Below are 25710 nucleotides of genomic sequence, written 5' to 3'. Positions count from 1 at the left end.
CACTGATGTAGAAATATTTATGGGGCACAATTCAGTGTAAGCCAATGCATTGCCATCGACTTTATTATAGTGACATTTGCTTATACCCCAAGCAATTATTCTTGGAAAGCGAGGTCTGTACCTTGGCAGCAGTGTGGTGCAGTACAGTGAAGAGCATGAGGCAGAAAGGAGAGGTGACTTTGAGAGTCACGTAACCCTGTCTGTTCAAGAGAGGAAAATGGTCTGCAACACCACACACAGCCACAGCCAGTTGGCTCCAAGTGGCTGTAGTCAGACCTTGTTCAGACACAGCCCAGGGCGTGGGCACAAAATCACCCTGTGGTGACCGACAATGGTAAAATAAACAGTTGGCTCCTGCCAGTAGCGTGGGATTTTTTTATGCTTCTTGAAAGTTTACAGCTGTGCAAGGAGGTGAGTGTTGGAGACAAAAAATCTTCTCCAGGTCAGTGAAATGTATTCAGCACTGTCTGTAATTAGGGGGGTTTTAACTTCACCACGTTGTAGGAGTCATGACTGAAAGAGCTGCAGTCCCAGTACCCCCAAAGCCCTCAGCTCTCCGCTTGCTGTTTGACAGCAATCTAATTGTGCCAGTCGTGCCATTTGCTTGGAGTTACTGATCTCTGTGACACAAATGTCCGGCCCCTATGCACAGGACAGGAGCCACCAACTCATTTCACACAAGCCGCGCAAGAGTAACCAGGGTACAAATCCACAGGCTAAAGCAGGGCAACACACTGGCGTTTAGCTGACAGCAAGGCCTGCTGGCAGAGCACGCGGGCTGAGGATCAGGCTTACTGTTTGGATCAAACTACAACAGATTCTAATCTTCAGCAAGAGATTTTAGCCCAGAAGAGTAGCATTGGTTAAAATACCCCAAATTAAGCATCTGAATCCAAATGTCCAAAATCTGACGCCACTGACTTCACCCTGCTCCAAAACCCTTAGTGTCATTTTTTATGCTTCTGATCTGGAACTAAGGCCACACGAGGGCAGTACAGGGGGGAAATAAAATCCACAGATACGAATTTAACAATAAACCTGAGTTTCCTGTCTTGTCATGAAATCTAGAGAGGTAGAACAGTGTCTGCTTAGTAGAGTGGCCTGCATTTATCCCACTAACTCCAGATAAATATTTCCGTTCAGCCTCCTCTCTTTTTCTCTGTCTTTTTCTCCCTCCTTACTTTTTATTTCCTTCTCACCTGCGTGAATATTCTCTCTGCTAAAGCTTTAGCTGTGAAGCGCTTTAGAGATTGAGACTTCGGTGCACTTTGCTTTGCAAATACACAGTGATTGGGCTCCTAACAGGAGAAAAACTGTATGAGATGTGGAAAGTGATATGCCATGCCTGCAGTTTGGAGGGGTGAACATTTTGTGCTGGAGCAAAGTCTCCAGGACTGTGGTTAAACACTCATGGTTTCCATCATATAAACCAAAAATGCAAAATCCCCTCAGAAAGCAAACAAGAGCAATGACCTTGTGTTAGCCAAGCGTCATTTTTGCATTATTTCTCTAGACTAGGAAACATATTTTTCAGTACCTCTCAGCTAAGCCCTTTTCCCCCTCAGACCCTCAATAGGGTTCATTCCTCTAATTCACTGGGACAGCTGTTCAAGTACTTTTTTTAAGATGAAAGCAGCCACAATTCTTAAAATCCTCTAGTTTGGTTTTACTATGAACATGTTCTTAATACATGCAGTATGTATTTATACAAACTCAGGAGTACTAATTTAAGTTTGTGTGTATTGGAATTCACTGATCATCTTGCTCCACTATCATCTTTAAAAGATAAATCTCCTAGGATATATTTGCAATACTCCGCAATTTCTTCATATTCAATGTTGGTTTCATAAGCAATTGATTATTTTAAAATTGATATTGCCATCACATATAATTAGATGCAGTGATAAATGGAAGAGGTCTCTCTCAGATCCTTAAGGAAATGTCCCATTTTCTAATCATCACACTCAGCATCCTGTTCAAAGATGGATTTTTATCCATTACATGCTTTTTCTCCTGCTGTGCAATTCTTACTAAAGCAGAGAATCATATTTTATTTCAACATGCTCTGCATTACACCCCCTGTATCACCCATGCTAGCCACAGCTGTGACACTGTATCCTCTAAGAAAGCAAGAAAATTAATGTGGTAGAACATTTCTGTCTTTAAATCTAGGCTGATTGGCTTCCACAGAATTATGCTTTTCAGGGTATTCCTTAATGAGATCCTGCAAAATAACCTTACAATATTCGCAGTCACAATCGATGCTAAGGCAACAAAGACCACTCCAACTGTTTCTACATATCGTATAAGCCTTTCCTTGAGCAGTGGTTTTGTACCTATCCCTGTATCCAATCAATTAAATCCCATGTTAGGACTTCATTTTTATTTTTGCATCCTTCCAAATTCCTACCTGATTACACGGGCCTGTTTTACCATATGAGTTCCAGTGTATAGAAGACTACTGTGCATATTTGTTCTGCATACCAGCTAATGCATCTGTGGTCATAACAGGAAGTCTGATCTATCTCATACAGGGTTCCTGCACTCTGCTCTAAAGTCAGCTTCAAAGTAACTGTTTGTTATAGGCAAAATATCAGTCTCTTTTAAGGGAACGACAAATCAGCCTTTGACTTATAAATGGCCAGGATTTGGGCCTAAATCTTTTCTGTCTTCTGTCTCTGATAGTTTGGTATAATTTGAGAGTACCAGTTCTGCTGATTTTAGGTACACAAATGTTACGGTTTTCTTACAGAGAGAATGGCATTTAGCTCATAATAGAGGCCTGTATTTTTAAAGTTAAAAAGCCAATTCTGAGACCCTGTTCTGGATGCCTAAATGCATATGTGTCTTACTTATATAGGGGATGTGTATTTTGGCACATGAATGTAGTACACAATGATCTTATTTAGCAACATTTTTAAGAACATGCCAGTTTTGCAAAACCAAGCACTCAAATATGTGACAGAGTAGTGCCTTCTGTTGAAGAGGACATACAACTGAGAAATGTTAGCTTGTGATATCTATTCACTGTTCCTGAGGAGTGAATCTTCATTAAAGGCTTTTTTCAACTTTCATCTTACAAAAAAAGCTTATGTTAAAGTGGAACATATCATCAAGTAAGGCACAAGGTAAGCACTTTTTTTTTTTTTTTTAATGTAATGAGAAATACCTGGTGGTCTGGATTCTGTTCAGACTTGTTGGTTTACCAAGCTGCTTTTTTTTACAGAGATATTAGAAATGAAGGCTTAAAATTAGATTCCTTGTTATAAGATTCCTTGTCACATATGACTGAGAATATTTGTGAAAACACAAATTGATTCATATGAGAGGTTTAGGAATCTACTGTTGGTTTTAATTTCCAGGTTCAGTCATTCAAGTCAACAATCAACAATTGACTCACTCTCAGACCCATATATTGCAGGGTTTGCTGATTTTCCTATGTGATTAAGATGTCTATATTCTATTGAAAATCAAAACAAGAATCTGTAATTCTGCTGAAATTGTTAGTAATGTACTCACTGCGTTTACTAAGAGTTTTCTGTATTTTCTTTTAAAGTTATTTCCTGATAGATAAAGTAATAAAGTCCAAAATGAGAGAGAGGTAAATGCTGTTCAGGCACCATCCTAAAGATATTTTGTGATTTAAAATATTTAACATTGTGTTCTGCCATCAGTGGATGGATACTTGGCAAGATTGACTAAAATAATTGTTGAAACAGGAAAACCAGTAATCATTTAACAGTGCAAAAGGCTTCTAACGTGATTCAGAGCCTGTGGGAAATGTAATATGATTGGTTAATGCTGTGTCTGCCAATTAAACAAAGCTAGTCAAATTATCCCTAGCAAATAGTCTGCTGAAAAGTGAACCCCTTTTACCCATAGCAGACTATTCAAAGATGATTTTTATTTCTCTAAACACACTTTTTGTTCTGGTAAAGATTAGGAGACCATCCACAATGGTCTGCAGTCTCTCTGACTGCTAAAATGCACAGTATGTGTGATTTTTTGTTCATTGCAGTTCCAGGACCCTGTACTGGCAGTGCCACTGGATTACAGCACTGCGTCAAGACCTCACCAGCTTTCTGGAGAAGGTCCTATCTTCTTAGTTTTGCTAAGTACTAAACTGACTTTTATCCAATTAAAAATATATTTCAGTGGCAGCTTTGGTGCTGGAATAAATTTCATATTTTTCCTGACCATAAGCCTGCTACTCAGTGAAGGAGAAAGGAGCTGCTTACAGTTAGCAGAATGGAAGAATGGGAACCCAGCCCTGCTTTCTACTTGTTTAACTCAAGTTACTCAAGAAAAAAACCTCTCCAGCACAATCTCTACTTTCAGGCTATATGAGAAGATCAGCCAGTGCAGCCAGTGCTTCTACTCCCAACACAGAGACAAAAGTTAATGAAAGCAAGGTCTTTAGGTGAAAATCTGTTCCTTGCTGCCACTATAACCATTCTGTGAATTACCAGGAATGCTTTCTTTTGTTACATGGCTCTCGTACAATTTGAACAGGTTTACATAAATCATTTTTTCACTTCACTGTCTGTGTATAAACTATTCTGTTTTTAGTGTTGTATGAAGAAAAAGCGGGTAAAAGCCTCTTGTTGATATCTTACACTGTCTCAGTCTTTCCCTCACCTTCCAGGCAGAGTATGGATCTTTTTTTAAGAAGCTGCAACACAATCAGAAGAAAATATAGAACCTTAAGAAACAATGCATTGAATCTCTGAAAAAGTTTATCAGGTTTCTCAACTTTTTTTTTTTTCCTCTACTTCTGGAAACAAACAAAATGCAGCCTGCCAGCTAGCCTCATTTTACAGGAGCAGGCACCCCCAAAGCACTGAGCCTCCTATATCACGTAAATCTCCGTTCTCCTTTTGTTTCCCATATTGCTCCACAATTTTGCAATGCTTCTCAGTGAAAGCACCTTTCCATGACAATCAGTGGCCATCAGCTTCCCAGCCCATGGGCATACATTCTCAAATAGTAATAGTCTCTTTCCTTTATCCATCTGCATCACTGAATGCCAAGAGTTTCTCCTGTTCAGAGAACACATTTCAGCTCCCACACATTTTGGGTCTAAAATGATTTTTATGATAGTATTTATATTTACAGCATCTTTTGTCCCAAAGAACTTTAAACAAAGGAAAGATATGCAAGCTTTGTCCAGAGGTCATTTAATCCACCACAGCAATGCACCACCCACAGCTTGAAATACAGCAACTGTTAATAGTGCATAGCAATATAAAAGCAGTTTAGGTCAGCAAATTATGAACGCATTTGTTCCCTATGAAGCTGTTGCTGTAATTTAGGAAAGGAGTAAGCAGAATAATTACTCTGTTTGGAGTTTGGCCAGGAGACCAAAATTAACAGCATTCAGACTTTAGTAAAAGTATACAAGTTTTAAAATGGCCACAAATTACATGGACCTAAGATTTACATTTAATTTGAGAGATGAATGAGCAGGTCATTTTGCTGCCAATGGGTCTGTAACTGGTTTGCCTCCGAGCCTTTTAAGATAAGTTCTTTCTACTTCTTTGTTTAAGAAAGATTCTGCACTCAACATCTCTTTTCCTTCTATATTAAATGCCTTGCAATCCCTCAGTTATAAAACCCATGCAAAATTGTATGGCAAAAATGAAAAAAAAAAGTCATTATATTGTACTGTGTACACTGAAAAGCCTTAATTTGTTTTAATATAATTATCTTGTCTTATGCCCAAGAAGAAGAGCAACAGTTTTCTATTGAATTGTTTCAGGGCAAATTAGGCTTCTGCTAGGAGCTTTTACTTCTACTTGCTTACCAAGACAAAGATTAGAAAGAAAACCATCCTTTGCAATTTTAATTTGATGACTGACTGGGGTTCTGGATGCTCTAAGATGATTTGGGGTTATCCCAGGTGAGGCATTATTTCTATTCCTGCCTCATGTGGAATCAAGAGTCTTATGAAAATGTCCATCAAGATCCAATAGAAGGAAAGGAATTGGCAACTACGAGGATTTACTGTCCTGTCTTCAGGAGTATTGGATGAAGGTGTTCACCCACCAACCCACTGGAATGCAATGTAGTCAGCAAGGAGTTTATGCTCTTGAGAGAAAGTAAGTCACATATATTCATAGAGATTAGGAAGGAACTTTCACAGGAGGACCACGTGTTTTCTTCATAGCTGTTTAGATAGATCTTGGTAAAAGTTAGCATATACTTTCTACCAATTTATAGATAATATGAACCCCCCAAGCTGGTCCAGAATGGCCAAGATCTTACTCAAAGATGTCTGGAGCTTCAGGGACATAGCTGCTTTTCAGCTGTAGGCATACAGCTGGGAAGATATGCTTGAAGACTGGTGGGCAGCGAGCCTTGGAAAAGGAAAAAGAGCAGGAAATCCAACAGGCTGGATCACTTATTTAAAGGTCCTTACTACAATTTCTGATACCCATGCACAGGACTCTACCTGCTTATGTAATGCAGAATAATGCAGAATCCCAGCCTGACTACGCACAGCATGGTGATGGTAGCATGCCAGCTATTCCCCCTTTTCTGCTTCTCAGTCATACAGACAACAGGAAATCCTGGGCCTCCCCTGTCACTGCTCAACCCCTTCACCAGGGTATAGGGCAAGGGCTCAGCTTAGCCCTACTAGGCCATGAACTGAAGGCTAGGCTTCAGACCGTTTTGTGCCAGCACACCTTTATTGGGCAGCTGTTATCTAATGTGTGTAAGAAGCTTCTGAGTCAGAGCTGGTAAATAAATACTTTTGATACGAGAATGAACCAAACTGACATACAGTTATTTACATAAGCAAAAGCCCTAGTGCAGACACAGTTCTGTGGAGGTTGTTTTTTCTGGGAAGGCGGGGAGGGCGGGGGAAGAGCATCTCACCCACAGTAAACAGGAATGTGCTGCGTCCACATTTGTAACATGCTCTTTGCTAAGGGTAGCACACCAAGACTGGTGCACCAGCAAAGCTTCATGACTGCAGACGTAGCCAGGCCTATAATCTACATTTGATCTTGGCAGTAATCTCCCACTGACATAATTGATAGGTCTGGTCTTAGTCATGGATTTCACAGAGCCTACCATTTACACTCTGACCTATAATTATATTTAGACTATACACACATCTCTTCCTGCTCAGAGAATAAAAAGCTGCACAGTACATCTTTCAGGAAGACCATAGAGACTCCACACATCCATCTCTAAAGACAAAATCCCTTTTCAAAGCTTTCCATCATGTTGTGCAGTAGTTATTAATATGTAGCCAACATCCTATACGTATCATACACAGAAGACCAGGGACATAACTACGATATGATTTCATTATCCAGGTGAAAAATGTCCTTCCTTAAAGCAATCTGGTTATTGAGGAAGTACTGCACGTTATGAGATATGACCAAGATATTTCTTTCATCAAACATAATGAAGCTGGTGCAAGCAATGTGAGACTTAAAATCTCTGTGACTTTCTACCTCAGGAGGCCAATACAAAGCAGAAGGCTTTTTCAAGTCATTTTATTATAAAAGCGAGAGAGTGATATGCATGCTTAAAACGTGCGCTGAGGGAATGAGAGGCTGCAAAATATTAAAGTAACCCTAGATCACATTAGCATAGCTTTGATCGGCAAGAACAGTACTGGCAATAAACTTTAGCTTTGTACTAGTTATTTAAAATTTTACCACAGGTTCTTGTAATATCCTTTGTATACCTAATTTTAACTTCAAATTCAGCATGCAAATTGACCCATTTGTTTAAGTCTGGTCCTGATTTATATAGAAAACACATTCTGTTTCTTCAAAAGTTGACTGACTGAAGTCCAAGAACTGTAGTCAAAGGGTGCTATTTTTTCATTTAAAGTTAGCAGTTGAAGCTAAAAGATATGATGCATGTGTTGCCTAAAGTTAATATTGTTATACCATAGTAACCAGAAAGCTCACCATATAAAATCCCTAATAACTGTGTAATGAAAACATTATTTGTGGAATTTTTAAAAGGCCATCTAGTTTGCATCAGGAAAGGAAAAGGATCAGTATTTCTTCAGGTGAACCAGAGTGCCTGCCCAGGGAAAAGAATATACTCACCTCTGAATTTTTCCATTTTTCATAGATCTGAGTTTCTGTCACTCAAAAAAGCACAACAAATCTTGAAAGAAATGGAAAAATATACCTATTTCCCAGAAGGCATCATACTGACCACTGTAGCTCAGATATTTTAAATATTTTTATGGACTATATGTATTGCAGTAGTTCCTCCCTTGGCAGCCCAAATTTTTAAGGAATTTTATTCACTTTATTCTGGGACTGAAAATTATTTTCCTCATGATTCTTTCTGTTCCAGAAAAGGATCATAATGGCATTTTGGTGTTGCTTTAAAAGGAGGTGACTGGATCTCCACGCAATACCTATGTTATGAGCTGCATCCTCAGGGCCTGCCCTGGAGGTGCCACCAGCTCGAAGCCAGTGAGCACTGAGGTACTGCTCCGTCTGGCTGTATGCCATTACAGCTCGCGTCTCTAGCTGCCTGATTTGGTTCATTCCTTGTGAATGAAGCTCAACTCATGAAAAGTCAGGTTTTCAGTGAGCTTCCTTCCCTGCACCCACTAGTCTCAGTGCACCCATTTTGCCTGGGTGAAATCCAGAAACATCTTTCTTAACACCAGTCCTATTCATAGGCAACAGCAAAACTGAGCAGCCTTTTAGGGAACCACTTTCTTCCAGAAATGGTAGTATACGTGCCCATTTTACACTTTAGCTTTCCTTGATACATTAGGGAACTGTCCACATTGTACAATGTCAGCTGTTATCATGACCATAGTAACTGGGCCATGTAATTCATCACTAGTAGCTATCACTAGAAAGCCAAGTGCTTAATGTAAAATTGCTTGTGCAACTTTGATTTAGCTTATCACATGCACTGAAAGAATGAGGAAACATTGTCTAAATATTTATTTTCAAGTTATTGTTTAAATCCTTTTCTTCAAGTTATTACCTAAATTCTTTGTTGTCATATTCTGTTGTATTCATTTTGGTAAGTGTTTAATTTAACATCAGGTAATTTCTTTCTTCAAAGCAATGGGATCATCTTCTCCCAAAAGCAATTCCTTTTGCCTTCTATTTTGTTTTGTGTTGTTTTATAAAATAAAACCATCCCCACATAATCCAGACAGCTCCAGTAATAGCTCCCCAACAATGTGTCAGCAAAATAGAGGGATACATGGCTCAAAATGTAAGCCAATGCAAACCAGATACTCTATGTCCAAATCTTAGGTTGTCAAAATTCCGAATGAAGACTGTCTGTATGCGAAACACTCGATAACAGCACTGATAGCTCTCTAAGGACAACAGCAGTAGTCATCTACAGTGATATAGCCTAGATACGCTTTGTTCTGAGATCTAAGATGAATATACGTATATCCTGTAATTCCAAGTAAGAACTTAATTTCATCATGTATTTTGTTCCTCTCAAAGGGAATAAATATTACAATGCATGAAACAGAGTCTTGAAAAAGTGAAAAAATTTGTAAGGAAACTATATCTACATCAAAAAAGAATCAGGAAATGACACCAGTTCTTAAAGGTGAACCAACTTTGCCTAATTCTAAATGGAAAACAAAACTATATGTAATGGTGTATGTTTAAACTTAACCTTTAATCCTCCCAAGAAGAGCGATTACTCTGGAAGTTACCCAATTGCCCAAATTATTGTGTCCGCTAATTTTGAAATTGGTTATTTTTAGAGGAAAGGGACTGAAACTGCATTAAAATTGGGAATACTCAGAACCTTTGAAAGCCAGAACTGTGGGCATGCTTTAATATTAAAGAACTATTCATAAAATTGTGATTTTTTTTAAATGTTCAGGTTTTTTTCTGCTGGGAAATATTCTAAGATTAATTCATAACAAAAATTATCATAATCTAGCTGGAATCTCTAGGGACACTTCTAATGGCTTTTATGGAGATTTCTATTTTTTCTCTAAAACGAATTATAGAGAAATTCTGCACCCATTTAAAATTTTACATTGATATATGATCTATAAAGACATAATGGCATCCCAATTTCTTGATTTGAATTTCTTATTTCTGCAGGAAAAAGGAGTGGAAAAATATTATATCAAATATTCTGATCAGTGCTCAGCCTTAAACTTTGAGTAAATGACTCATTTAATTCCTTGTGTTAACTTATCTTTTCATACATACTACATGGGCAGGCAAAAATTGAGGTACCATTCTGAGGAATTTGCTGCTGCCATTTGGAGACTGTGATTTCAGAACAAGTGGAATTGAGTTTTTATCTTTTCGCATTTACAAAAACTGATGCATTTAAAGTGTAATAAATTTTGTAGGATTTCACATGGTAATTTCACTAATATGGAATAAACAGAGTGGAGGACAGAATTTTTTAAGAATCAGTATGCTATCTTGTAATTAGAAACACAGCAACTTCTTTCTCTAAAAAGAGAGAGAGAGGGGGAGAGAGAATAAAAATGGTCCTGTAGTTGTATAAAGAAAAAACTCCCAAATTTTTAGTTACAAATGGAGTTTTAAATATGTTTCAGATATCAGATTTTTGGTACTGAGCAATGATGCATCTTTATTAGGCCTTCTGTATCAAAATGAAATTACTATAAATATAATAAAGTATGCACTTGTGTAATGCACCAGTAACACAAAACCACGACATATTATGCAGTCTTATTGCACTTTTCATGATGCAGTTTCCCAGAGTTCATTACATGAGACATATATATGTAATTCAATGATATTTTAGGAACAGTATATTGAAGTAGGATGGTTTAACTAAATTCAGTAGAGAGTCTGACCTAACAAATTTACAATGCAAAGCATTTATCCAATACATTGCCAAAGTTTCGAAAATGTTTTATTTAGTGCAATGGTTTTCAATCTTTAACTTAGACTCCCGTCTTATTTTCTAGAGAAGGTGAAAGTCCTTGAATAGCAAGGGAATGAGCTTATTTTTCTCAGTAACCTTTTGTAACATTTTGTAAATTGCCCTAAATGTCTCCATAAGTGATGGTAGAAGGATCATTCTCTTTAAATGTGGTTTGTGTGCCATTGCATGCCTACAATTTCAGGTTATAGAACATAGCTGAGGTGCTTACCTGAAGCTGATCTAGACCTTGCATTTTCAAATGCGTGTTCCTGCACTGCCAGATTAACTAGCTGTCAGGCATACACTGCAGAGCAGATTGGACCATCTGTGAGGGAATGTGCCAAGAAAGGTTTCTATCCAATAGTCTGAGTTCTTTCTCTGCAGGAAATTTTGGTACAAGATGCCAAATGGAATCTGGAAATTAAAACAATAATAATAATAATTTTGAAGTTATAATTAGAACAGAGAAAAGAATGGAACACACAACAGGGCACTGAGCCCTGCTTGAGCTAAGCTAGACAAATCTTGGGAGGAAGAGGATAGCTATGTAGTTCTGTGCTGGTCCTAAAGGTGGTGGGAGGGCACTGCAAGTCAGCAGTAGCTGCTCTGAGCTTCATGTCACAGAATAGAGTGAAGGAATATGCAGACATCGGGGTACAGGTCCACATTGCCACAGCAAGTATGGGGTTAGAAAGGTTTGCATTCCGTGGATGAGGTCTTTGCTCATGGGCCTCTTCTTTTTCTCCAAGGTAAATGCATTTCAGACTGCTTTCCTATTCCCCTATCACCATAAGTCCATTGGGCAGCTTGATAATTTACCAGATCAACACCTGTGCTTTTTCTCCCAATTTATTCAACAAATAACATGCTACTTCTTATGGTTTTGAGAAGGACAACTATCATGTTCCTCAGTAAGAAGCCCTACAAAAAGAATCAGGAATCAGAGCAGACGCAGGGAGCCTGTGTGTGAAGCAGTTTGGGTTTGTCATTGATTGTAAGAGCAAAAGCCTCAGGTTATATGCAGCGGGCGATAGGGACGCAGACCCTCCTTGTGGGTGTCATCGTTTTGCTGTGAACAGAGCCACAGCACACCTCACCCTTCACTGCCAACAACCAGTCTTTATTTAAAGCCCACAGAAAGTTGATCAGCCCACCAGACTGCAAAAGATAGTCAACACATTTCTAGAGCTATTATCTTCCTCAGGAAGAAATGTGCAGGATCCCAACAGATATAGGTAGGTGGTGGGAGGGAGCAAGACCCCGCTGCAGAGGAGCAAAGCTGAGCAAACAGAGCGTGGCATGGCTGTTTGCCTCTGCACTGAGAGCCTGCCCTGGTAATGTGTGCAGTCTAAACCCAGTAACTTTAAAGCTTTTGATGTGGGAACATATAACTGTGTGGAAAAATGTATTCTGTTAACATTTATGTTCGTTTAACAGGCATTCACTTCAAAGTGAGTTCTGAGATACAAAAATAGCAGAAATATGCAAGGGAAAAAATGTTCCACGTTTTTCTTAAGCCTTACTCCCATCTGCTAGATTGAAGCGTTCATTTAGATACAGAACTATTGCTTTGACTTATATAGCACCTTTTCTCCAGAAAATACATTGTCATTTACAGAGGATTCATTCAACCTCACCACATTCTAGAAAAATAAATACTACTAAACTCCTCTTTTCCATGGGACATCCGAGCCAAAAGAAAGTTGAGTGCATTACCTATGAGCTAACAGGGAACTGGGAGACAGAAAGAACCCAGATCCAAACACCTGTTTCCTAATGGATTTTAAAGACTAGATATGATGTTATTGTTCATGATTTTAAGCAGAATATTTCAGAACTGTTTAAAGACATCTCTTAACAGGCAACAGAACAGTTTAGAAAAAAAACAGCTTGAGAAGCCAAAAAGCTATTTTTCCTTGCTTTTTTCTTTACAGTCTGTAAACAATATTAATGGTGGCATTAAACACATCTGCCTTGGGCACACTTTTTACCAGCTTTGCCTGATGCTGCAGAGGACATCGTACAATATTTTTATCAGTCAATTCCTCTTAACCTTTAAACAATGCTAGTGAGTGGGAGACATATACAGATGGCTTGGAAACCTCCTTCTCAGGAGAGCTTGAAATGTGTCTCACCTGTGCCAAGGAAGAAGTAAAGAATAAGGGAGAGAACTGCCAAGAGATAAGATGCAGACAGAAAGAGAGAAATAGTTCTCAGTGGCAGAGTATGGGAGACAGAACAAAAGCAAAGACAAAATAGCTGGAAACGACAATACTCACTGTCATGCTATTAGATTTTATCATTAATAAATATTTTTTAAAAATGCATAGAAACAGTCCTTGATGATCTGCTGTAGCTGGGCTGAAACTTTTAATGGTCTTTCTGGAGATCAAATCAGATTCCTCTTTCCCTTGCTATTTACTAGAAAGGTACAATAGCAGAGACTTTCAGCACCCTGCACCAGTGACTGTACCAGCACCAAATCACCCCATACCAGGAAAACACATCCATGGCTAGCCACAACAGCTTAATGACAACAGCATACAAAGTGACTAGGCAAAAAGGAATGAAGGAAATCCTCTCGGTACTACATCACAATCTGGGGCAATGCTGTCAGCATCGTGAATACAAATCCATCTGCCCTGGTGAAACAACTGAATTACTCTAGGGTACCTGAAAGCAGAATCTGTATCTCATAAATCGACCTTTACTGAGAAATCCTAAACCAGCAGATTTTAAGTATGTGCCTACTCTTAAGTAATTTAATTGAACTTTATAGAAATTGCTACATAATTAAAGTATTTGGATGACTCAAGTCCCTAAAGACCAAAAAAAGACTGAAAACGAAATGTCTCCAACCCTATCATTTCTCTAGCATCAGCCACAGTGATACTGCCATGGTCATACTCAGGGACACGTTCTTAGTGTTTGGAAAGTAAACATCTAAAATGCCAAACTAGTAGAAAAACAGAAACCAAAATCACAGTTAAGTGGTGATGAACATTTTGCAATTAAATCATGTCCTAGAGCTTTATTTCTCAGCCTTCGAGAACAGAAAATAAATTGTATTTACACAATTTTAACACTTGGAAGAATGGGAGGAGGATCAGTGAACTGCAGCTTACATGAGGGATTCAATTTCTTAATGTCTCTGAACACTGGTTGATGTGCTCAAGATGAGAGGAACCATTATAACAGCCTTGTCTGACTGCTGCAGAGTCCTCACTTGAACCAAGGTGGATGTGCTCAGAGCTAGTGAGGTTCTTCCCCCAGTGGATGGCAGGATCCTGGTATTCCCCTCACAGTAAAAAATGTGCAATTTTAGCATCAGGAATCTACTTCTTTCCTTGGTACTTGTAATTCTTGATCAACGCATTAAAATTATTTTCAAAAACTAAAACTATGTGGACGAACCTTCACAAGCATCTCTTTTACTTTGAAGAAAGTTTCTGAGATCTCAAGTCACTTTTACAGGACGCTGTACCCCTGTCTTTTAATATTATATCGGATCTTGTTCTGTCTCAGAAGGCATTATGGACTTCTGCAAATGGAATTCACTTTTCTGGTGCAAACTTAACACTGAAGGGTAGAAGAAAACAGAAGTTAAAATATAAGTAATCCCCAGATCCCTAAGCCTTTAAAGTCATACATCCAATGCCTATATCTATGTGGGTGAGAAAGGAAAGCTGACATTCAACACTGAATAAAAATGCCTGAAAGAGCCTTGAAAAGATGGTTTACACAATAAATTGTGTCTCTGTTTGCAATGCATGTTCTGGACAAAACTACTGTTATGCTTGGTGCTTTCTCTTTTATCTCCCCACCAAGTTACAGAAAGATGAGCTTTGCCATTTGAGTGGGTCTGTGGCAACCGCCTTGGTTATTGACCTGTGGTGTTCCTACAGCACTCACCCAATCACTCAGCAGTTTGCCTTCAGCCCTTTGCTCAGCTTCCTCTTCAAGCAAAAGCACTTCCCAAGCAGTTTGTTAAACAAAAGCTACTTAAAAACCGCAAGCACAGACCGGTCATTTGGCAAACAATACTATGGTTATGCAAAGGGCACAATCAGCCTTTCTCCATCATCACTTATGTATGTAGTATATGCTCAAAAGCTTGTTTGTGATGCACTGGGCTGCAATGTGTGACTCCCAGATGGAGAACTAGCTTTGTCTTATCCATGTTGCCCCCAAAAAGGATCCCATATACAGAACAAGGAACATCGTTAGAAAAATGGAAAGTGGAGGGAGAGAAAACACCCCAGTGGGTCTTCTTTTATATGTCTGCTTTTTTGTTCTATTCTGAAATCCTAGAAATTAATACCACAGATGGAGGGTGGATACTAAAGGCCTACCGAATACCAGAATTTTACTAATATGTTTTAACAGGAAACATCTGTGCTAAATTCAGTGTTTAATAGCTCTTTGCATTTCTCATCTCAGTTGTGGAACATCAGCACAGGATGCTACCAAAACTCGTTCGAATTCATAGCCACAGTCCCTTCAGGTATAACACTGATTTGTTGCCGTGAATCACTTCAACAAGTATGGACTTTGGAATATCAATACATTTAATCAATTATCCTGTGGTTAATCCAGCAGACAAAGATTTGCAGCTTCAGAAATAACAGAGAAACAAGAATTTCAATTCTTGCTGGTAGGCTATTTTCATTTGCACTTCAGTGAACAAAGTTATCAATGCTTTCACCATTCAGTAACACTAAACTTCCCAATCGCTGTCCCTTCAGTCCCTTCAGCAAGCTGATTTCAGCCTACATTTGTCACTGAAGTGAACAAGAAATCATTGAGCACTGAATTTTATTTATTACAACGTACAGGCAGAAATTTTCAAAAAGGGATAGCTGCTTCTAGGAAACTTATTTCTCATATGAACTCACTAAAATATCTACCATACCTCTCCACATAACCACTACTTACCTTCTTTTGCCTTGACAAGAAGAAGAATGAGGTACATGTTTTGCATACATTGTCCTTTCCCTTGTTAGGTGAGGTCTGGTTCCAGTAAAAAAAGCAAGCTGTTGTGGGACTGAAGGGAGCAGCAGCATTCCCCATCCAACAGGGAGGGAAGGAGAATGCAGGAAGCAAACTGACTGCATGAAGCTAGAAACTAGAAACTAGCTAGGAACTAGAAACTAGCTAGGCTAGAAACTAGTTGGAGCATTTTTCATTGTCTGAAGGGTTTTGTCTTTGGACTTCTCTGCCTTTTTAGCTGTTTTGTTGTGAACTGAACTGGAATTATTCTGACAAGATGTATGTGGGCAGATACCACCAGTCCACCCTCCTCCAGCTTGACTGGCTCTTCATTTTTGACATTGTGCTCACTCTTGTATATTGAGCATATGTATTACTCAGCCAGCCACGCAAATGATAGTTAACCATTACTATCTAGACATACATTTGGCCTTCTCATTTTAAGATGTCAACTTGTACTTTAAGTAGTTGGGGTGTATATATTTTTTAAATTTAAAATAATTTTGTTGCTCATGAAAGAGTCTGAGATTTATCAGTGTGAGAGAATAATGAGTGATCCATAGCTTACGCCTGGCAAAAGCTTTTCCTACACTTTCCCTTAGGTATCTAAAACATAATCTGCAGATATTGCTCTGCTTATTACAAGCTACAATCTAACAGTCATATTCTTTAATGGTGTTCATTTGCTGAAGACTTCTGGTCACTTGGGATGCCAGTCTTATAGCTGTACCTTTAGACATAAGACGACAGAAATTTTTAGATATGTTCATCTTACTATAAGAAATAAGCATAAGCTTGTGCCTTTTCCAGAAGAACTTGCAAACAATCATAACCTTTATAAAATCCAACCCCGTGGACCACATCTTCCATTGCCACAGCAGAAAGCAGACTGAAAAACCACAAGGTTGTTTCAAATTCCCTTGTTACACCTACAGAATAACCAAGGGAAAATAAAAAAATAAAATAAAAATAAAAAAAGCAAACAGCTGACAATACAATCTGCTGACATAAATCCCCTTAAAAATATCACATTGCTTGTCCCAAATCAATTAAGACTGGTCAAACTGATTCAAAAATATATGCCAAACAGAACATGAAACCGAGCTGAAATGTTAAGGCTCAAAAAGGTTAAATACTTCCAATATTGCTTTACTGCTTCATTCTTCTGTCTAGCTCCAGACATTTTGGAAAGGAAAAGCTCCTGAAAATATTTTCAGGCAGTTTTTCAGACCAGATTTTCAGAAAATTTGGAGAAGCTTTTAAATGTATGTTTATCCTAACTGATGCTTGAAGTATTTAAGGCTTTGCCATCCCTTAAGTAAGCCAATTTTCTATTCTGTAATCTTCTCTAATTTTGTAGAAATGTAGGAACTGCCACAATACATCAGGTCTAAGGGTCTATCCAATCCAGTATCTGACTTCTGGTAGAAGACTAGCAAAAGCTGTTTCAGGCCCCGGAGCAAACCAAGCATTTGGAATTAACCATCTCAGTCTGCTTACTGCCTATACTTTCTCATCCTACCAGTTCTTTACACTTGCTAATAAAAAGCCAAAGCGATGCTAGCTGCACTGAGTTAGAGCAAGGAAACAGTAGGGTGAGGAGAGAGTGGAAGCTCTTCAGAGTGAGGGAGGGTGATGAAGGATGTCTCAAGGAAAGCCCCCCCCCCCCTTTTTTTCTTTTTTTTTCTTTTCCTGATTTTGACCTTCAGTATTGTCCTTGGAGCTGCCCCCTTGCCCTGGTGGCCAGAACCACTTGTTACAGAGACGTGTTGAAAATGATGCAGTCAGTGGGTACAGGAGAAATGATTGCCTGGAAATGTTTTTTTACTACTGATTAGTCTGTCTATGCTATTAAGATTTGTATCCATTCAGATATCATTTTTTTTCTTCTCACTGTTTTTCCTTTTTTCCAAAGGGATTTTTCTTTCAGCATTCAGATTTATTTGTTCATATCTACTCTGTGTATGTAATTCCAATTCTTCTTCATTCACCTTTGTTGTTTGTTTGCTCTTCCCTTTTCATAAAGACTCAATTTCAGTGACAGCAACTCCACAGAGACATCCAGGTTTTGCTCTTGTAAGTGTGTTAACTCCTAAGAGTCATCATCAATCAGCACTTGAATGTTTAATGTCTTTCAAGTTCTTTTACTTTGGCATGGTTCTCTGCCTTTTATTTTAAGTGCTTTCAAGTGTATTCTCTTCAAATATGTTGCCTGCAATAACCCCTAGTTGTCTCGTTCTTGCTGTCCTCTTTATTCATAAGAGCCATCAATCAATTTGTGAAACAAGTCTGCTTTATATCTGTTATCTAAAAGTCTCCCTCGTTCTACGCACCGTAGTGGAAAGGGAAGGGGGAGCACATTGTTGTTTTTACCATGTATTCATCTCATTCAGTTGTGATGCTCTTTGATGTGAGGGAGGTGAACAAGTAAGGCAGCTTCAAAAGGCATTGCACTTGTGTTGTTTTTCCTTAAAACCATAAAGCTCAATCCCCAGGGGGGAAAAAAAAAAAAACAAAAAAAAAGGAATGAAATAGAGGAGGTTGGATTGGGTCTCAGTCTTCCAATGAGATTTGTCGCACAAGTTTAGCCATTTCATACACAGTCCAATGAAGAGAAATGTCCTGTCTACACACTTCTACGTACAGGCTTACAGCACTTTGCCATAAACAGAAGAAACAGTATCAGCAGCAGCCATGCCATGGTTACCAAAACCACATCTATTCTTTACAGCATGACACTGCAGTGCTGAATCACGGAAGCTTTCCTACATGTTAGAGATCACAGCTCTATGAAAATTTTGCTTTAACAATAATAAATTCAGTACAAAATTTTAGAGGCCACACAATCATCTCTGAGATAGGGAACTGACAGCAGTGAAAAACCAAATTAGATTGAATGCAGGTGGAGAAACATTTTGCAGCCTGGCTGGACAACCCTTTCCAGTAATGCATAACCATGCAGAAATTTAGCCCAGTATTTGTGAAGAGAAGAACTACTTGTAAAGAAAGTCGTTCAGCTCCTTACCTGTTTTAAGGCAGGAGTGTGCACAGAATATTCCACGCATAACACAAAAGTGTGGGCAGCCCACATTTATTGGGAGTTGTTGTCCCCTTTGTTCATCCAATCTGTGTTTTGCTGACTTGTGAAGCTTTCAGACATGCCCCAAGTGAACAGTGTAGCCATGAGGGAGAAAGGCAGCCACATAAGCCAAGAAATAGCATTCCTCTAAGGCAACTAAACAAGCCATGCATTGTTACAAAAAGTACTATACCAACAAGGAAGGAAATAAACTTTTTTTTTTTCCTTTAGTTGAAAGTAGGAGCACATGACCCATTTACCCCACAATTCTCTTTTTGCTTGGCAGATGCAGTTTGGTTCTCTGTTTACAGCTATTTCTAATACAAGGTATTCAGTGAAGCATATTTTAAAAATTATGAAAAGACACACTTATATAGAATATGTTAAACTTGCAAGAAAACTGAAAAATGCATGAACATAATTGTTAGTCCCAACCATGCTTTCAGGGAAAGTCAGACAATATTCTGGGTGATAAGTCCTGGAAGAAAGCTACTTTATCAGGGGCTACAGAGTATGGAATACATCTCATAAAAGAAATCCTTATTTCACGGGGCTATGTTTATGAAAACAAGTGGTTTTCTTCCATATCAGAGAACAAGGTTAGCTTATCAATTATTTAATTGTGAATTTAATACTGAAAAGTCTGATTGCTCAATAGATATTGCTGGAAAGGAAGTTTCAGATGCACAGAAACTGTTGTACATTTGACATAGGCCATGAATCCACACAGAATTCCATCTAAAAATGTCTTTTCAGAGTTATTTGATATTAAAAAATCTTAGGAATGATGAAACTGGCAGAATAAATTCTGGATTTAAAAATTGCATTAAAAATTCAACCACATAAAAATCTTCCTGCTCTATAACCTCAGATATATTAGTATAACCATTCACATGAATCTTTTTTCAGATGTCTGTGGGTAATTATAGGAACAGAGGGTGGATCCTGAACTTGTGAAAACTGTTATAGCTTCACAGAAGCCAATTTATGCCAGCTGAAGTTCTGGCCCATAAAATCTCTTCTAAACCTGAAAGAACATCTTGTACTACAATGCTATTGGTCTTCAGGTGATTGAAAGCCATCCTGATGAACAGTTTGATCTCAGGAAAATAAATAAATAAATAAAAGCTGTATGTCTGTCAAACTTCTGCTCTGTGTTCCTTTATTTAATTGGATTAAGAAGATATATTTAAGTAAAAAGCTTGCCTGGTACAATGCACCATTAGTCACGTGCTGCTTCTCAATAGTGAAACCATCAATTTTATTATAGATGTGAATAAGTGCAAGATGTCTGACTATAATTGGAACAGGAGCCAAGAAGCAGATGGGGATTCTGATTAAGAGCATACCTCCTGGGTGTATGTTGTACAAGCAGCATCTCTAGCAGAAGAGAGAAGGTTATCAAGCCATTTTACAATATATATATGCAAACCAGATACAAACACAGTAATATAAGCTTGAAGTTTATTTTTGGAAGCTGTGTGTTTAAGAAAAAGTTCTATTTCATGTAAAGTAGACAAGCATTTGCATCCACACAACATAAAATATGTTTTATCTGTTCCACAGAAGAAATGTGAAAAGAAGAACTATTTGGATGATCTGTTTTTGAATGTAGTATTAAAAAAATAAATAAGTAAAAATCCAGAACACTGCAGTAGGTATGAGTGACTTCACCACGGGAAATGAAGTAATGTGCAAATGCTGGGTGTTACAGAAAAAAAGAGATCAGATCTACTAATTTGGTAGAAGGATATCATTTTTTCTTAAATGGATCCTTTACATTTTATGGTTAACATATTTAAACCTTAAATTTAGGAATTTAATTTCAGACTGTTTTTTAGAAACAGGATTTTTGCAAATACAAAAATATGCCACTGCCTTACCCAGAGTGCTGGCAACAAACTCCCACTCAGAAGAATAAATCGTCCCCTCGCTCTTAGGACAGGCTAGGACACAGTATGACTTGCATGTTCACAGTGCCTTTTTCCTACATCACTCTTCCATCTTTCTTTATAGTTTCTATATATACTTTTTATATAGGAAACTAATTCCTAAAGCCAGCTTAAGTTATATATGTGTAGAATATTATATATACTATACAAACATAACCATTAACCAATAGGAGAGACAGCAGCTCAGGCAAAGTAGGTACCTTCCTCAAGTGACCAGATAAACATGTTGAAGTTGGTGAAGGTTATGATTTCAGTATTTGGATTCACAGAAAAATTATTTATCAGGAGTCTTCTACCTCTAATGGTCATTACATTGCAGGAGATGCATTCCTTTCTTTATGACTAGATAGTAATTGGAACTACTCATGTAAATCAAATAGAGAATAGATCTAGGGAAAAGAAACAGGCGCTAGGAAAGCACCTAGTGTAACAGCACTATAGAGGCCATCGTGAGCAGCTCCTTCCTCCAGAACACAATCACATCTGCTCTCTGTGGATTAATGTGCCATAGCATGCAATTTTGTGCTACATAAACTCATCTTGAATATACATTGTGGAATCTCTCATTCAAATACTGTACAATATTCCTGCAGCACTGCCTAGCTCTCTTATTGTTATTGCTGATATTCTGTCAAACCTGAGACGATAAATTAATACTAGCAACAACTGACGTAGGATCGCCAAATGAAGCGCTGCAGATAGCAGGGGGAAAGGCAGGTTCCTGGTTCCCCCTCCTTTTGTGACTCCTCCTTGTGCCAGCTTTCCTCTTACCACTTTAAGCAATCTTAGATCACCTAGGTTGGAAAAAATCTTCAAGATCATGAAGTCCAACCACCAGCTGATGAAGCCCAATTCTTCACAAGATGCTTGTAGTGCCATTTTGGTTTCTCAGATGGGTGCTGTAACGAGAAGTAAATCCAAGGACTGATCCCAACAGTCTCTTCCCAGGCAAGCTCCTCACAAAGATCCAACAGTTTGGTCAGTACCTGACACATCTATCACCCTGTTCCTGAACAATTCCTGTCTGCAGAAAAAATCATCTCCTAAGCTTTCTCCCCTCGGTACTCCCCTACTTTCTTGATTCCTGTTGTTCACTGCAAGGCTGTACTAAACCATACCAGTAATTTCCACCAATGCTAACTTTACTGAAATACACATTTCCCATCCAACATCACAGCCTAAATTCTTGTTGCAGATTCCCTGATGGCATCCAGAACATCTCTTCCCCTTCCCTCTCAAATCCAAATCAAAAGGGCCATCTTTCCAAGACCAATGGCAATTCCTTGTTCCAGCTCCAGGTTGGAGGCATTTTCCCAGGCCTTTTGTCTTCCCTAAGAACATTGCTTGTTCTTTTGCATCATTTAGCTCTCCTGAAATACTTCTGGAGACTCTCCCTAGTTTGCTGATGTTGGTACATTCAAGAAGGTCTGCAGGAAAGAAGATACAAGTTTCCGTAGAGAAAAATCTCAGGGCTGGGCAGCCCTGAACACCAACACATGCACACACTCAGCCTGCAAAACTCAATTTCCATGATAGCTTCAGGAACGTAGTGCCAAAGAAACAGCTGCACTTCCACCGTCCATATGGCAAGAACCTAGCTTAAAAGCAAATGCTTTATTTAGGAAAGAATATATTTAGACCTCCAGTGACACCAAGAAAGAACAAACTGAATGACCTATTCCTGTTTGTAAGAGGAGTACTTATAAAAGATTAAAACAGAGCCCTAGCAAAACTCTTTCAAATGCATGTAAACAAAATACTCTGGATCAGGCAGCCTAACAACAGAGATTTCTATTCTTCAAACTTTATTTTTCTAAGGCACTTTAACTTTCAGGAGAAAGTTCTGAAAAAAAAAGTTTTTCTTAACTTTGTATCACTGTATTTAGAAAACAACATTTTTGGCATAGGGAATGATTTCAGAACCTATGAGAAAATTTACTCTGTCAGAGGCCTCTTTCTAACGAAAATTTTGCAATGCTGTAAAGCATGGCAGCAAGGTATAGTATAGACCTCTCTGGCTAATTATATACTAGGAAAGGTATGCAGGTAGCAGTGGAAGTTGGCAACATTAACCCCTGTGGGCTGGTAACTCAACAATTAGTGGAAATGCAGGTTGATTTGCAATCTATGCTAAGGCCTGTGCTGCCACAGCTACATCATTATCGGCAGGTTGTTGGTTTAAAATGAGTGCAGGTATGTCTCAGGAACCCCGACCTACCTGGGAATACCGGGATGCTCCAGTCTGACGCTGACTGGGCCCTCAGGAGAGCATTTTGTCCTGCTCACGTGCAGTCCCACTTCATGGTAACACTTGCTGACTACCCGAGAGAATTTTTTCCCCATCCCACTTTGCATTTCACACCTGGTCACTGTGGCATTTAAAGACACTGCTTTAATTAAAATTCTGCTTTGATTTCCAGTACAATACTTTCTGTATTCATAGGCACCATTTCTCTGAAACTCCTATAGATATTACACACACTTGCACATGATTGTTTAACTGGCAGTGGAGAGAGATGTTGGCTAGTTGTGCTCCACTCGTCATTTTTTTATGTGATAAAAATTCGTTCACTTAATTTGAAACGTTTTGCAATTATCCAAAATCTGGTACTAACTTTACCACCGATAGAGAAGCTCTTCTTAAACAGAGAATTTTAGATGTTTCCCATACTGGGATTTGTCTACGTTAATGAAATATTTAGATTAACCTTCAGCTCTCATGGTTATTTTGCAATGTGTTCAGACTGAGCTGCTGACCAACCACATTTGAGTTAGCTACCCATGGCCTTTAGCAGGATTTCTGAGCACAAACACCCTCAAGTCTGCTGTGTTCAAAGCTGAACACTGTTGAGCAAGGTAAGAAGATCCAGTTCCAAATTATTTCCACTGCAAATGGCATAAAACAAAAAGGAAGAGGCTGGAAATAGGCAAATTCTGTTTTCTTTTCTATAAAAGGAAAGAATGGAGCAGTGAACAGGAGATTTCAAGGTTAATGATTAATGGGCAAAGGAATTCTTGCAAAGCATTGATAATTCTGTCCTTTCTTCCCATCTCTTGGCAGAATTTAGCACTGAATTTCCCAAATCTCGTTCAGAGAAAGAAGAAATGAAAAGTTTGCAACTTCTCTCTTTTTTGTTGCTTTCTTGTATCATCACCCCGGCAGATACATATGGAGGAAAGAAAAAAGGTAAATATCCTAAAAAAAAAAAAAAAGATATACTTTTTTGAAATGTTTATGTTATAAAAAAAATAAGTAGTATGGAATGTCTGGCAATCAGTATATTGGGGCTTGTGTTTTTTTTGTTTGTTTGTTATGTTCCCTTAAAATGTGATATTTATAACTGTCTGTGGTTATTGGAAAATGTAGTTATTTGCAATGAAAACAAACATTTCTCAGTGGAAATCTATACATTCGGAGACTATAGGCTTAAGGTAGTCTGACCTTTAACAAAACTTCCACTGAAGGCTAAATTAAAAATGTATTAGTTTGAAAATACACACTGAACTGGTAGCAGTTCAAATCTTCTTGGGGTGGAAGTATTCTTTTCAGTCTCCTACTAAGAACAAAAATTTCTAGCTATCTGACAGTGGTGAAGCTTTCATTTTCTGAGTTGCCTAGTGCAGGCTGCCTTTCACCTCAAGTGTGATGAATATCGTTGAGTGAAAGAGATAACTCTGCAGTGTGTTTTGTGAGAGAAGTACTGTGGAGGATCTTTATCATTTACACGGGGATACAACCATTTTCTCTGCATTTGTGACACTACACATTAAGTCTGTATTCGTGTGATTGTTGGAGTATGACAGTGCACCACAAAACTGCATTTCTTAAACCTCCAATGTGACTGACAAAGTCAATTTCATTTTTGCCCTCATGGCTAAGCTGTACATAGTGAACATTAGTTTTCCTCCTTATCTGACTGCATTTCTAATACTCTAAGTCTGGAGGGGATAAATGTAAATTTTGCCTTAGCTGGAAGTAAAGCAAGATAAGCACATTCACAGAAGTATGGCCTCTTTTAGTAGCTGTGTTTTGCACTTATGTTAATTCATATTGCTGGTTTTACAAGGAATTTGCTATAAAAATGCTTTATGCATAATAGGCGCAGACCACCTTTCTTTGATTCTGCACATTAAACTTCACCTTGTGTTTCATTTTGAACAATATAAAATCTTGAGGTAAATCACAACGAGAACTATAAATTTCAATTAACGTCGTAATAGCTTGGCTTACCAGGCAGCAAGGCCTGCACATCCTTTTAAGTTGCTAAATCTCAGCAAGCTATTTATAAACTTTCAACAGGTTCTATATTTTTAGGAGAACCAAAAATCAGAACTTTACTTTGAGGCTTTTCACTGCCTCAACTGTCCCAGCTTTGCCAAGACCCTTTCAGACTCCAAGTTTAGTTCACCTTAGACACAAACACAGGGCAGAGGCTGCACCCCTGTTCTTTTCCAGCCGCAGCTCTCATCTTATGCCAGCTCACGTTCTCCTGCCATCACTATCTGTGGCACCTTTTATAGCAAGGTCAGTCACTTCACTCTCTCCATCCCCCTTTCCTCTCATGACCTAGTACTCCTATGTCAATGGACTTCACTTGTTTGCTCATTGCTTCTGCAGCTTAAACCCCTGCTTGTGGGCTGCAAAAGACAGGTCACATGTCAACGTAGTGCTAGCAGATACACCTAGCTCATAGCACGTTGAGACGAGACTGTGGTTTAAGAAGCAGTTCAGGTGCATTTGGAAAACTTAAAGGAGAGGGGGAAAAAAAAAAAAGTCCGCTGTTTTTTCTTCTAGAGACTATCCAA

General features: G+C 38.5%; 1 protein-coding gene and 1 long non-coding RNA gene across 3 annotated transcripts in view; one reads left to right on the top strand and one right to left on the bottom strand.

Annotated features, from left to right (window-relative positions):
* Positions 1–25710, bottom strand: part of LOC310905206 — a 129010-nt gene that overhangs the window by 56132 nt on the left and 47168 nt on the right. For both annotated transcript variants that reach the window (XR_014588858.1, XR_014588859.1), the window contains exon 4: positions 11114–11298. This is a non-coding gene — a long non-coding RNA (uncharacterized lncRNA). The remainder of the gene's footprint in view (positions 1–11113; positions 11299–25710) is intronic.
* LIPC (lipase C, hepatic type) overlaps positions 2329–25710 on the top strand; it is a 71693-nt gene continuing 48311 nt past the window's right edge. The window contains 3 exon segments of the mRNA XM_083851163.1: positions 2329–3081; positions 3083–3128; positions 23966–24091. Of these exon segments, the coding sequence (XP_083707289.1) occupies positions 3004–3081; positions 3083–3128; positions 23966–24091 (250 nt within the window). The 5' untranslated portion in view covers positions 2329–3003.

Source organism: Anser anser (assembly GCF_964211835.1).
Source record: "Anser anser genome assembly, chromosome: 10".
NCBI classification, from domain to species: Eukaryota; Metazoa; Chordata; class Aves; order Anseriformes; family Anatidae; genus Anser; species Anser anser.
This window is presented reverse-complemented; position numbering and strand designations above follow the sequence as displayed.